At 32.0% G+C, this 12,966-nt stretch overlaps 2 protein-coding genes and 1 long non-coding RNA gene across 3 annotated transcripts in view; 1 reads left to right on the top strand and 2 right to left on the bottom strand.

Annotated features, from left to right (window-relative positions):
• The window catches only part of LOC145725173 (neuropeptide SIFamide receptor-like), a 100,521-nt gene that overhangs the window by 64,194 nt on the left and 23,361 nt on the right, over positions 1 to 12,966 (top strand). The gene's annotated exons all lie outside the window — the stretch shown is intronic.
• Positions 433 to 3,503, bottom strand: LOC145725289 (uncharacterized). Its single transcript, XM_081973992.1, has 2 exons — positions 3,255 to 3,503; positions 433 to 759 (listed from the first exon to the last, which is right to left on the bottom strand). The coding sequence occupies exons 1-2, from the start codon at positions 3,264 to 3,266 to the stop codon at positions 544 to 546; spliced, it is 228 nt and encodes a 75-aa protein (XP_081830118.1). The 5' UTR covers positions 3,267 to 3,503; the 3' UTR covers positions 433 to 543.
• LOC145725283 (uncharacterized) lies at positions 11,698 to 12,417 on the bottom strand. Its single transcript, XR_014177218.1, has 2 exons — positions 12,256 to 12,417; positions 11,698 to 12,029 (listed from the first exon to the last, which is right to left on the bottom strand). It is a non-coding gene; the product is annotated as an uncharacterized LOC145725283 (long non-coding RNA).

Genomic DNA, 12,966 nt, shown 5'->3' with positions numbered 1-12,966 from the left:
CATGTGCGGCTTTTGCCTTAACCTAGTTTTTAATTCGGAAAAAATGTAAACCAGCAAAATGGCTTTAAACCAAATTTACGTGGATAATTTCAAATGTTTTATTACAATGTGGCAAGTCGTTTTAGTTTTGTGACTGAAATGTCATATCATACAAAAATTTCCATTGTAACCTAACCTAACTTAACAAACCAAAGTAGGGGAAGGTGCGAAGATGGATGCAAATCCAGAGAAATCTGGGATTTTTGATTTTATATGACACAATTGTCACTTTTTTTACTAATCTTTTGTCAACACTTTTTGCAAAAAAAAAATCAAATCACAAAATGTTTCTCAATATGATAGTCATTCTTTCTTATGTATCTCCAGTTTTATAAAATTTGTTATGACAGAGTCAATCATGTTTGTCAATAATTGATTAAGTAAAACACATCATTCAGATAATAAATAGCATTTATATATATTTAGCAAATTGCACAAACAAGCTTTTGCACAAACAAAAAACGAATAAAATATAACTTTGTCATAATAATTATACAAGTAACTTTAATGGACAATAACTGGATGAAGAGTTTTCACAACTGGTACCACAGAATGATGGATTACGGGTACCGTCTTGACTACGGGAACCACTTGGACGAGAGGTTTTACCACCGGCACTACCGGGTGGGCTATAACTGGGTGGGCAACCACGTGAGTGGTTGCCACTAGACCTGGTTGTGGTAGGCCGTAGGCGTAGCAGAGAACAGCGGCTAAGACAACCTGACAAATGTAATTAGTTAAAAATTTGTAATTTAATATAACCATCATAATATGTGGGTAGAATTTTTCTGTCAACTTAATAATTAAAGTGTTTATAATATATAATAAAAAATTGATTTTGATCACTCATACATCTCATAATAATTATTGTAGTAAGCTTCAGAAAAGTTATCTTAAAATTTTGTTTGTTGTTTGTTATGTTTAATTTAAATAAACAATTATTATTTGTATCAGAAAAATGTAAAGAATTGTCTATACAGGGTGGTCCAGTTGAAAATAAGTTGACTTGCATTATGTCATTTTCCTGAAAAATGTTTCCTAAGGAAGATACAGTCCTCCAAATTTCAATTTAAAAAATTCATTCAACATTCAAGACTTGTGAAAGTCCAAATTTGTACTGAATAGTCTAAAAACTTGCTTTTTACTATTAGGAATGGTCTTATGATTCGCTTTCTCAGACTGCCATCCTGGTTGAGTGTCTGAAACTGGCATTCAAGAACTAAAAAAAGTCCGGAAATCATGACAAAGATTGTATTGTGCATGAAACTCATTTTTTACTACTAAAAATAGTATAAAAGTTGACTTTTAATGCTAGAACGGACCTTACTAGGACTAATGAGATTTTTTACTTTTATTACTGAAGAAACTTGACTTTTGGAAATAGTCTTAAACTCGATTTTTCAGTCTTAAAAAGCACTAAAGTCTAAATTTCTTAGAGGTGCTACAATTTATTGTACCTATGAGTGTAGAAGTCAATTTAATAGTGAAGAAGCTTGAAATAACATTTTCAAGACTATGGTCAGTGGACACACTGGCTTTTAGGCCTGATAAGTCAAAAACTTTGTAAAGATAGTCTTGAAACTCGATTTGAGGCACTGAAAACAGCCTTAAAACACTAAAAACAGTCTAGTTTATTAAGAAATACCCGAATTTTTAGCACTGAGGTGTCTAGAAGTCGATTTAATAGTGACAAAGCTTCGAATGCCATTTTGTGTAAAAATGTAAATGTAAAAATTGTCTTTTAAGTTTGCTATGTCAATAACTTGGTAAAGATAGTCTTGAAACTCGATTTTCCAAGCTGAAAGCAGTTTTGAAGCACTAAAAATAGTCCAGATTTCGAAGAAAATTAAAAGCAAAGTAAAAAGGACGAAAAGTTCGTTTTCAAGACAATTTTCATGAATCTAATGTTAATGTCCTGCATCTAAGACTATTTTCAAGACTAAAATATTGAAATTTGTCTTCAAATTATGAAAACTTACTTCAAATGCAAATTTTAAGCTTCTGATGTCACTTTTCATTAGTTCAGTCACATTTTGGGGTTCAAGTCAATTTTTAAGGTTTAAATGTATGAATTTGTAGTAACAAATTCTTGAAAAAGTAGTTTTTATGTCTACAAGTCAATTTTTAGTACTAAAGTCTCTCGATTTGCATGAAAACTGGTTACAAACACAATTTTTAAGCTTCTGAAATTTTTATCTTTTCTAATTCAATTTTCAAAACTAAAGTCGTTTAGTTTGTCTGGAAACTATGAAAACTGGCTACAATAATATTTTTTAAACTTCTTAAGTGAATTTTCCGTTTTCAAGACAATTTTTAAGTTGGGTTGGGTTAGTTTTGGGTCTTTGACCGTAATAACGTGTAATAAAGTGCTTGTTCCAAATTTGATCAATATTGCTCCAACGGTCTGACAGTTATGACAAAAAACCGATTTTTTAAACAGAAATTTGAAAGATTGTTTTTTCCTTAGGAAGCACTTTTCAGGAAAATGACATAATGAATGTCAACTTATTTTTTAATTGGTTATGGATTGGTGAATTATTGACATTTAAAACTGGACCACCCTGTATAAAATATTCCACTACAAAAACTGTAATGGTTATTTAATAATAAAATATCAAAAAATTGTAGGTATGAAAGTGTTTGGGGTGGTTCACAAAGACAGAATGTTTGACTACTAATTTAATCTTCATGGTAAAATCAAAGTAAAATATCAATTTGATAAGTTATAATAAAACATAAAAAAATGTACTAGACTATCAAAAAACAGGAAATAAACACTATTCAGTCGTTTTTTTATTTTTAGTTTGACATACACATAGAAGAAATTTAAATTTTGAAAATTTATCAAATAACGCACTATTTTAAATGGGCCACCCGTTATATTGAAAATGTTGACAGCTATTTGCAAGATGACAGTTAGTTGTTTTCATTAATTTACATGTTATAGAATAATGCTAAATTAGATGCAAAATAAATGTTTTAACAACTGGAAAACAAAAAGTAAAGTAAAATGTTACCAAATTTCACGCATTTAATGTTGCCAAAATTAGATAATATTTTTGATTTTTTTTTACTTTTTTTTATTTTGACCCTAAAACTTTAAATTTTTTAGTTTTGTCGTAGAAACAATTTTTTTTTTTAATTTTTACTTTTTTGGTAATAAAAAATATGCCTCTAGAATATAGCTAAAACAAACAATTTAACAAAATACTTACAAATTTGAACATTTTCTTGGTTTGTAGTTTCTTTTTCAGTATAAAGTCACTTGGCTAAGTAGAGGAACTGTATGTGCACCATAAAGCAACCCACAAACTTATATGTGCACTCCAGATAATTATTCAACCCCCACGATAATTTTCACCTTACCTGTCAGGTTAATTTAGACTTGTTTGTTATTATCCTTGTAACTAATTTCTTCCAATACAAGAAATAACTTGCTCTAGATGTGTGAAGGTTAAAAAAAATGCAATTGCAACTGCAACAGTAAAGCGGATCAAATTTTTTATGTGCGTCTGGTAGAATTAATAATTAAGATCGCGTATGATAAGCGAGTTTTGCTTATACGGTGAAAACTCGGCCTTAACGAGAAGTGGCACGGTTAATTTTGTCGGGGCTCGAAGTTTAGGGTCAAGATGTTGCCGAGACAATATCAAAGCCCCATAAACTTTCCAGGGACAGTCTGGAAGTTTCCGCACAAGTTGCGAGATTGATTTTTGCCTTCCTATACATAGCCGGGTTAATTACCGAGAGTTTCGAGTTTGAGTTTAAAACCATTGTGACTTTGAATTACACTTTAAGTTTCAAGTAGATGCATTCGTTTGCTTTCTTTTTATAGAACTAAAGTAAATGCAAAACTGCTTCTATATTATTGAAATTATGCGGATTGACAGCGGAAAGAAACTCGATTGGTAGGATTAAGAAAATCTGATTTACCAGCAGAAATACTATTTATTACTCCAGCTTCCTCATCCTACATTGACCATCATCTAGCAATTCTGTAAATTAATACCTGCAGACTATTATTTTGTTTGAAATTTTTCGTTCAATCTGAATTCGCACAGTTTGAACAACTGTGAGAATTCACTCTTTATTTACAACTCGTTTTTTAATTTTCTTTTCTACCCATTTAACAGCTTTTTTTTTTTGTTAAGTTAATCCGTATCCATTTCTCGAAACGTCACTTTTTTTACTGCTCTGCCTATATTCTGGTTTGTTTCTATTTTCCCACCTTAATTTTTCGTTCTCTTTTTCATTATATATTACTTTTTTTCTGCTTTTATCTTATTATAACCTTTTGTCTTTTTTATCGTTAAAATATATATTTTGTCTTCAATCAAAACATTTTAAATTATAGTCAGGAGGCTTTACCCTACAATAATAGTTATCACAACTCACTCACAAAGTTTCTTTTTTTCGCTTCTTGTTGTTTCACTAGGTTTTATCATCTTTTCTCTTCAAGAGTTCTATTTTTCGATCTTTCCTAACTTATTTTTTTTTAATTTCCTCTCAATTTCTTCATTCCTTGTCGTTAGTGTCTTTGTCCACTTTATGTTGCTGATCTTACTATTTGCTTACATTTTTTCTCTGTTATCTTTTTATTATTTTCTGTTTCAGAGGTTCAAAGACTTAAATTATTTCTTTATGTTTCCTTACTTGTTAGTGCTCTGATATTACTACTTTTCCTATTTACTTTTTACCAATTTTTTCTGATATTGAAATAATTCTTGACATTTTGTTAAAAGAAGAAACAAAGTAAAAAATACAGTAAAACAGGTTCAGTACGTGTTTGGTATAAGCAGAAAGGGTGTTATTCACATACATTTTGTATTTATATTTTAATCATTTTTTTTTATCTTGTACCTATTCCTTTTAACCTGCGGGTTGTTTTTCCTTCTCCAACTCTAGTTTTATTTTAATATTTTTCCTCTTTAACTCTATTTGGCTTTCTTTATATCTACACTTTTCTATCTAATTCATATTTGGCCTTTCACTATATTCTATTTGTAATGTCGTTTATACGAGGGGTTTTTCCTGCCTTTTTCTCTAGTATATATTTTTGTGCACACCGCTTTTTATTTATTTCTGTTTTTTCTTTTGATTCTTTTTCATTTTTTCTTACATCCTACATTGACCATCATCTAGCAATTCTGTAAATTAATACCTGCAGACACTTCGCACTCTTACTGAAAAAGCCTTCGTCGACTACCAAAAGACTACATGCAAGGATCGACTCTAGATACTCAAACCTCATCAAACAAATCTATAATAACGCTTCCATTCATGTAAAAATAGATGATGAGTTAAAAACCGACAGTATTCCAATCAAAAGAGGAGTAAAGCAAGGAGACACCATCTCACCAAAACTTTTTACCCTTGCCCTGGAGGATCAGGTCTCCAAAAAGCTTGACTGGCAAGAGAACGGGATTAATATCGATGGAGTGCGTCTAAACCATTTACGATTTGCCGTACAGAAGACATCCAGATGATCGTTAACGACCAACCCCTGAAGGTTGTCTCGGAATATCTTTACTTAGGCCACAAAATTCAACTTGGCAAAGAAAATCAATGTTCTGAAATCACAAGAAGAATAGGCCTTTCCTGGGCAGCCTTTGGCAGACTAGTCTCAATTTGTCATAATCTTGGAAACTGTCAAATACCTCTCCATGAAGCTATAAAACTACAAAACTTGTTTAAAAGCAATCAGTGTGAAACAATTTTGTTATACATTTTATCATCATTTTTCAGTTTCATGAGTTGTTTTTTGGTATTTGTGACGTGTAACTGTGCATTCTGAGTATATTTTGATCTGTCACAATGGTAATAACTGTCAAATATCACTCCATAAAGCTATAAAACTACTTCTTCTTCAGGTGTCGTCTCCGTTTCGAAGGTTGGCAATCATCAGGGCGATTCTTATTTTTGAGACCGCAGCTCTAAATAGTTCGTTGTTATTGCAACCAAACCATTCTCTAAGGTTCTTCAGACATGAATTACGTCTTCTCCCCACAGATCTCTTTCCTTCGATTTTTCCTTGCATAATAAGTTGCAATATTCGATACTTTTCCCCCCTCATCACATGTCCCATATATTGCAATTTTCTGGCCTTAATTGTCGTAATAACTTCTCTCTCCTTATTCATACGTCTCATCACTTTCACGTTGGTTATTCTGTCCACCTATGAAATCCTCAGTATTCTTCGGTATACCCCCATCTCAAACGCTTCCAATCTCCTCATTTCGGTTACCTTCAGCGTCCATTCTATTAATTAGCGTCTGCAGATCTTCGTATGTTCCAGCCAGAATAACTGTATCGTCAGCATACCTCAGATTATTTATTGTCATGCAGTTGATCTTAATGCCTATGTTCTGATCATCAAGTGCCCCATTTATTATGTCCTCCGAGTACAGATTAAAGAGGATTGGTGATAGTATACACCCTTGACGAACACCTCTCTGTATTTCTATTTCTTCTGATGTCATGTCTTCTATTCGTACTACTGCTTTTTGACCATAGTATGATATTATTCTTATGTCTCTGAGGTCTATTCTTCTCTTTATTAATGTTTCTATGAGCAAGTCATGCCTCACTTTATCGAAAGCTGTATTGTAGTCTATAAAGCTTGTATATATGTCTTGATTTATATCTAGGCATCTTTGTGACAGGACATTGAGTGAAACTATTGCTTTCCTTGTTCCTAGGCCTTTACGGAATCCAAATTGTGTATCGCCGATGTCTATGTCTATTTTCCTGAATACTCTACCATGGACTACCTTCAGCAGGACTTTCAATATGTGAGCCATCAAGCTAATGGTACGGTAGTCAGAGCACTGCTTGGCATTTTTCTTTTTTGGAAGAGTTATTTAAGTTGATAACAACCAGTCATTTGGTATTATTCCTGTTCTATATATGGTATTGATTAATTCTACCAAAATATGAATCCGGTCTTCCTCTATCAGCTTAAGAATCTCCACTGGCATTTGGTCCGGACCTGCATCTTTTCTGTTCTTCAGCATCTCCAGTGCATATGTCACTTCATCCTTAATTATGTCCGGGCCTAAATCCCCTTCTATATTATCAAGATTGGTTTGTCGTCTTTCATCTTCGAATAGTTGTGTAATGTAGTCTTTCCATATTTCTAGTTTTTGTACTGTTTCTGTGACTATTTTTCCGTTGTTGTTGTATAATATATTGAGTTGCTTTTGTTTATTGGTGCCGGCGAGTTCTTTGATCTTTTTGTGTATGTTGAAGCTATCATGTTTGGCTTGTAATTTCTCAATTTCTTCGCATTTTTGTTTATAGTAGTCTTCTTTTGTTTTCCTGATTTTTGAGCGGAGTATTCGTTGTGTTTCTGTATATCGTTGTTAATTTTTTCCTTTATAGCTTCTCCTCTTATCCATGAGATCAAGGATTTCGCCAGTTATCCATTCTTTCCTTCCTGAGGGCTTCTCTTTCTTTAACATGTCTATTGAGGGTTCCAATAGGGCTGATTTAATTCCGCACCATTTTTCATTTATGTTTCTGCAGTTCCGATATTCTTCCTTACTTTCAAGTGTTTCCAGATTTTTGTTTATTCTTGTTTGTAGCTCATTCCGTATTTCCTGGTTCTTTAAGTATTCTATATTTAACCGGGTTTCTTTCTTCTTTATGATTCTTTTGAGTTTAACGTGCATTCTGCACCCGGGTAAGTCTTAACTGCCTTAATATTGTTTCTATATCTTGCGCTTATCAAGATATAAAACTGCTAACCTGCTAAAAAGTACTGTGATTGATCAAAATAAGCAGCTTTCAGCTTGCTGCTTTTCCTTGACCAATCTATTTAATTGCATGGATTTTTCTGCAACAAAAGCAGGTAAACTAATCTTTCGAAACTTTGAAATTAACTTAAATACCCCCCCGAGTGCTTACCGTGTTAAGTGTGTGTCCGAAACAGTTACAGTGAAAAAAAATAAAAATAAAAGCAGCCGAAATGGAAACTGTCTTCGAGGCGCCCGAAGGTCCAAACGGCGCTACTAACGAATTAAACTTTTTCAAGTGCAGTGGCGTAACGTGATCCGCTTACCGATTCAGGGGTAAGCTCGACCCCTCGGGGGTAAGTTGGTCTCTCTCGGGTTTTGCGTTTGAATATTTAAGAGTGCTCGGTTGTTATTGCGGCCAAAGTTTTGCTTTTGTTTCGGGCTATTCTTGCCACTTTGCAAAGTCGTGAAAAATGTACAAATTAAATGCTTTTCAGTTACTAGTTACTAAAACAAATGTTTAATCATAGCTTTTAGAATAGTTAAGAAAATCCCACTGAATGTTCACTTACTTTACAAGAAACTTTCACAATATATCTGGAGAGCACGACAATGGTCACTTTTTTTAGAGTAATCTCTTCTTGGACTTACCCCAATCTGGGAAATCCATTTTATTTTGACTCGACGGTTTGAAACTTTAAATCTCTACAATTCAATTTTTAAAGTTAATTTTCGAATAATCCTCTCTAGCAAATAATACCTTTAGAATCTCTTTACTACTAAGTCAAAAATTTTAATTGCAAAACAAGTTTCTCAATCTTCCGGAGATTATCCTTTCTTTTAAATATCTTAATCTCCTCTTAATCTTTAGCTTCCAATTTATATTAACTAGAATTGATGGTATCTACTTTGTCTTTTGTTCTTCACTTCTGTGCGCTAAATTTCAAGCAATTTCTTCTTTCTTCCTCTCCATGTGAATTTTTTGCTTTTTGTTTCGTTCTGGAGCTGTCTTCTTTATTTTCTCACTATTCTCTACACTAACTTTTTTACTTTTCCTTTCATTTCATATTTTTAAAATTTACGTACTTTACGCTGTTACTCATTTTGGATTTTCTTCATCAAAACCATTATTTTTCATCCTCTTCCACTTTTTATGTCGCTAATTACCTTATTTTTCCCATTTATGCTGTTCCGTTCTCGTTCCTTCACTGTTTACACTTTCACATCTTTATTCTTTATCCCATTTTCCTTTTTTTTATTTTGCTTGAAATTTTTCATTCAATCAGAATTTTTGAGAAGAATCCGAATTCTCTCTCTGAGAATTCACTCTTTTTTTAACTTTCTTTTCTACTCATTTAACAGTTTTCTTTTCTTTTTTTAATGTTAATCCGTAACCATTTCTTGAAACGTCATTTTTTTTACTCCTATACAGGGTGGTCCAATTTTAAATGTCAATAATTCACTATCAATCGATAGCCCATCAAAAAATAAGTTGACATGCATTATGGCATTTTCCTGAAGAACGCTTCCTAAGGAAGACACAGACCTCCAAAATTCAAATTGAAATGGCATGTTTAAGGCTATGGACCATGTAAACATAGTTTTTTAATTTTGCTATGTCAAAAACTTGGTGAAGATAACCATAAAACTCGATTTTCTAAGCTGAAAGTAGTTTTAAAGCCCTAAAAACAGTCCAGAGTTCTAAGAAAATGAAAAGCAAGTAAAAAAACCTGAAAAGTTAGTCTTTAAGTCAATTTTGATGAATCTAATGTCAATATCCTGTATTTAAGACTATTTTCAATACTAAAATATTGAAATGTATTTTCAAATTATGAAAACTTACTTCAAATGCAAAACTTAAGCTTCTGATGTCACTTTTCATTGGTTCAGAGTCACTTTTTGGTGTCCAAGTTAATTTTCAAGGTTGAAATGTATGAATTTGTAGTAAAAAATTCTAGATAAAGTAGTTTTTCATGCTACAAGTCAATTTTCGCTACTAAAGTTTTTCAACTTATCTGAAAACTATAACGACTGACTACAAAGACAGTTTTTAAGTCTCTCAAGTCAATTTTCACATTTTTCAAGTCAATTGTGAAGTCTAAAGTCTTTCAATTTGTCTGAAAACTGTGAAAACTGGTTACAAAGACATTTTTTAAGCTTCTTAAGTCAATTTTCACCGTTTTCAAGACAATTTTTAAGTTGGGTTGAGTTGGTTTTGGGTCTTTGAACGTAATAACTCAAAGTTTCAAGTCAGAATTTTATAAGAGATACTTACTTTGTCAAATTGAACAAGTAAAGTAAAAAAAATGAAATTTTTGAAAAATAATCATTGACGTAGAGAATAAGGCAGAAAAATGAACCTTTCCACCACCACTGGACAGTTTCGACAAACGTCATTAACATCAGAATTAATTTCTTATGAATTTGTTCTAAATTTGATTAAAATTGCTCCAGCGGTCTGACAGTTATGACAAGAAACCGATTTTTTAAACTGAACATGTATGGACTGTATTTTCCTTGGGAAACTTTATTTTTTGATGGGCTTTCGAATGGTGAATTATTGACATTTAAAACTGGACCACCCTGTATATTCTTGTTTCGTTCTATTTCCCCACCTCAATTTTTCGTTCTCTTTTACTCTTTTTCTGCTATTTTCCTATTATGGTCTTTAGCCTTTTTTATTTTTAAATTATATATTTTATCTTCAATCAAAACATTTTAAATTATAGTCAAGAGGCTTTACCCTACAATAATAGTTCTCACAACGTTTCTTTCTTCTCTTGTTTGTTGTTTAACTGAGTTTCATCATCCTTTCTCTTCAAAGGTTCTATTTTTTGATCTTACTTACTGTTTTAATTTTCTCTCAATTTCTTCATTCTTTGTCCACTTTATGTTGCTGATTTTACTATTTGCTTGCATTTTTTCTCTGTTATCTTTTTATTTTTTTCTGTTTCAGAGGTTCAAAGACTTAAATTATTTCTTTATGTTCTCTTACTTGTTAGTTCTCTGATATTACTACTTCTCCTATTTACTTTTTACCAATTTCTTCTAATATTGAAAAATTTCTTGACATTTTGTTAAAACACTTCAGTAAGACAAAAAATAGGTTCAGTATTTTCTATCGGGCATTCCTTTTAACATGCGGGTTCTTTTTTCTTCTCTAACTCTTGTTTTATTTTCATATTTTTCCTCTTTAACTCTATTTGGCTTTCTTTATATCTACACTTTTCTATCTAATTTTTATTTGGCCTTTCACTTTATTCTATTTTTAATGTCGTTTATACGAAGAGTTTTTCTTACCATTTCCTCTAGTATATTGTACTATTTTTGTTATTTATTTGCTTTCTTTCTATTAATTTTTATTCATTTTTTCTTTTTGCGTTGTTTCTTTGTCCAACACTTTGTGATATTCATCTTTTTTTCCTGTCTAGTTTCTTTTTGTTTTGAGTGATACGACATAGAGGTAAAATGGTCATTCTTAGGCTTATTACTATCACTGCTTTTTTAGTAGATCAACAAAATACATTTTACATTTCTTTCTAATTAAGCCACATTTGACTTTTAGTGCTTTTTTTAGAGTTTGTCGTTTATGGAGTAATTCAATATTCAATTAAATGCCTAATAAAGATATTAAAAGAATTTGTTCCACTTTTTAAAAAAAAATCTTAATTCGTTTAAAAAGCTTGTTAATGGTCGTATTTACCCAAATTTGGCACTGATTAGTTCAAGAAACGTTTAAATGAATATAATTCCCACAGCACAGACACAATTGCAGCCAATATCACAAGGCAATTCCATCCAGTTCACCTTAACCTTGTCTGTTTACGAGATTTATCACAGCAACTGGCGCTCGTCGTAAATAAGAAACGAACAGGTAAATGAGGCTAAAATCAGCCTGAGGAGAAAACCAAATTAAAAACTAAACTTTAGTTAAATTATTTACTTCCGTTTAAATAAAATGGTATTTACATGATGGTGAATTACAAACTAGTGAATTAATACTGGAGACGGATGAACGATGGACTGAGATTGGATGGTTTTGGTGATCACAGGGCCGGATTTTACTACCGGCACTACAGGGACGTGAGCTACTACGACTGGGGCGGTTTTGATTACTGGTACTACAGGGGCGGGCTGAATGGCTACTACAGGTCCGGTTTTCAGTACTGGTACTAGAGGAGCAGAATGGGCTATCACTGTTGGTTGGAGTACTGCAACTCCAGCAGAAGCGTAGGCCAAGGCGGCGGCGAATACAATCTGAAAAAGAATGTGTAATTAAAATAGTCTAAATAAATTCAATAAGAAACAAAACATAAAAATATAGAAATGAAATTAAAGTAGGAACGTGTGAAACGTTCTTACAACCTAAAATTACTCTACTGTCTGGGAAAATTTTAGATTTTGGAATCAATAAATTTATTATCGAAAAAACTGTGACTCTTTAGCTGCTCTAAAATTTAAAAATTAAAAACAAACTGCTTACCAAACCGTACATGTTGTTTTTTTTTTTGGTTTCAAATTGATAACAACGCTCAGAAACTTGAAACTGATGGTCATTCTACCGTGTGGCTCATTTATATATTAAAATAATATCCCCGCCTTAAGTTTTGGGGGCCCCAATTTTTTTAACGAGTCAATATTACTTAAAAACCGTGTTGAAGAAGGTCTTCGAGGTTTCACAACAACTTAAACAGGCAAGATTTATGGGTGCACCTTGCCATACGAAAAAAATTGCATTTACCTAATTTTTGATTAACATAATGTGCTGACATAAATTATATCTTGCGTCAGTTTGAATTTAAAGAAAAACAAATAGTACAGTATGATGAAAAATCAAAGAAATTTACATCTTCTTTACCAATGGCCGTGAAGTAGATTCCAAACAACGGAAATTGGGTGAACAAGGACAGTAGGTACTCCTTATAGAGTATAGAAACGAAAAAATCAATCATGATGACTTCTTGAGGTCGCTGAGAGCAATCACGTATTTATGTAAATTAGATTTGTACTTACTTTGTTGGTTTATTGTAATTACTAAATCCAATAAGATCTTGTTTTTTCAACCTTGATAAGATTAATATCTTCCTTTCTTATTAGAAATAACAATTTGATTTTTATAGTGTATTTTATTTCGGGTTGCAAGAAGCGACAGAGAAAACTTAAAAAAATTAAACAGTAAAAATGAAAACACTCA

This window comes from Ips typographus, linkage group LG1 (assembly GCF_016097725.1).
Source record: "Ips typographus isolate SLU linkage group LG1, UJ_Ityp_2.0, whole genome shotgun sequence".
In the NCBI taxonomy this organism is placed as follows: domain Eukaryota; kingdom Metazoa; phylum Arthropoda; class Insecta; order Coleoptera; family Curculionidae; genus Ips; species Ips typographus.
Note: the sequence above shows the minus strand (reverse complement) of the source record. Positions and strands in the feature narration are given on the sequence as shown.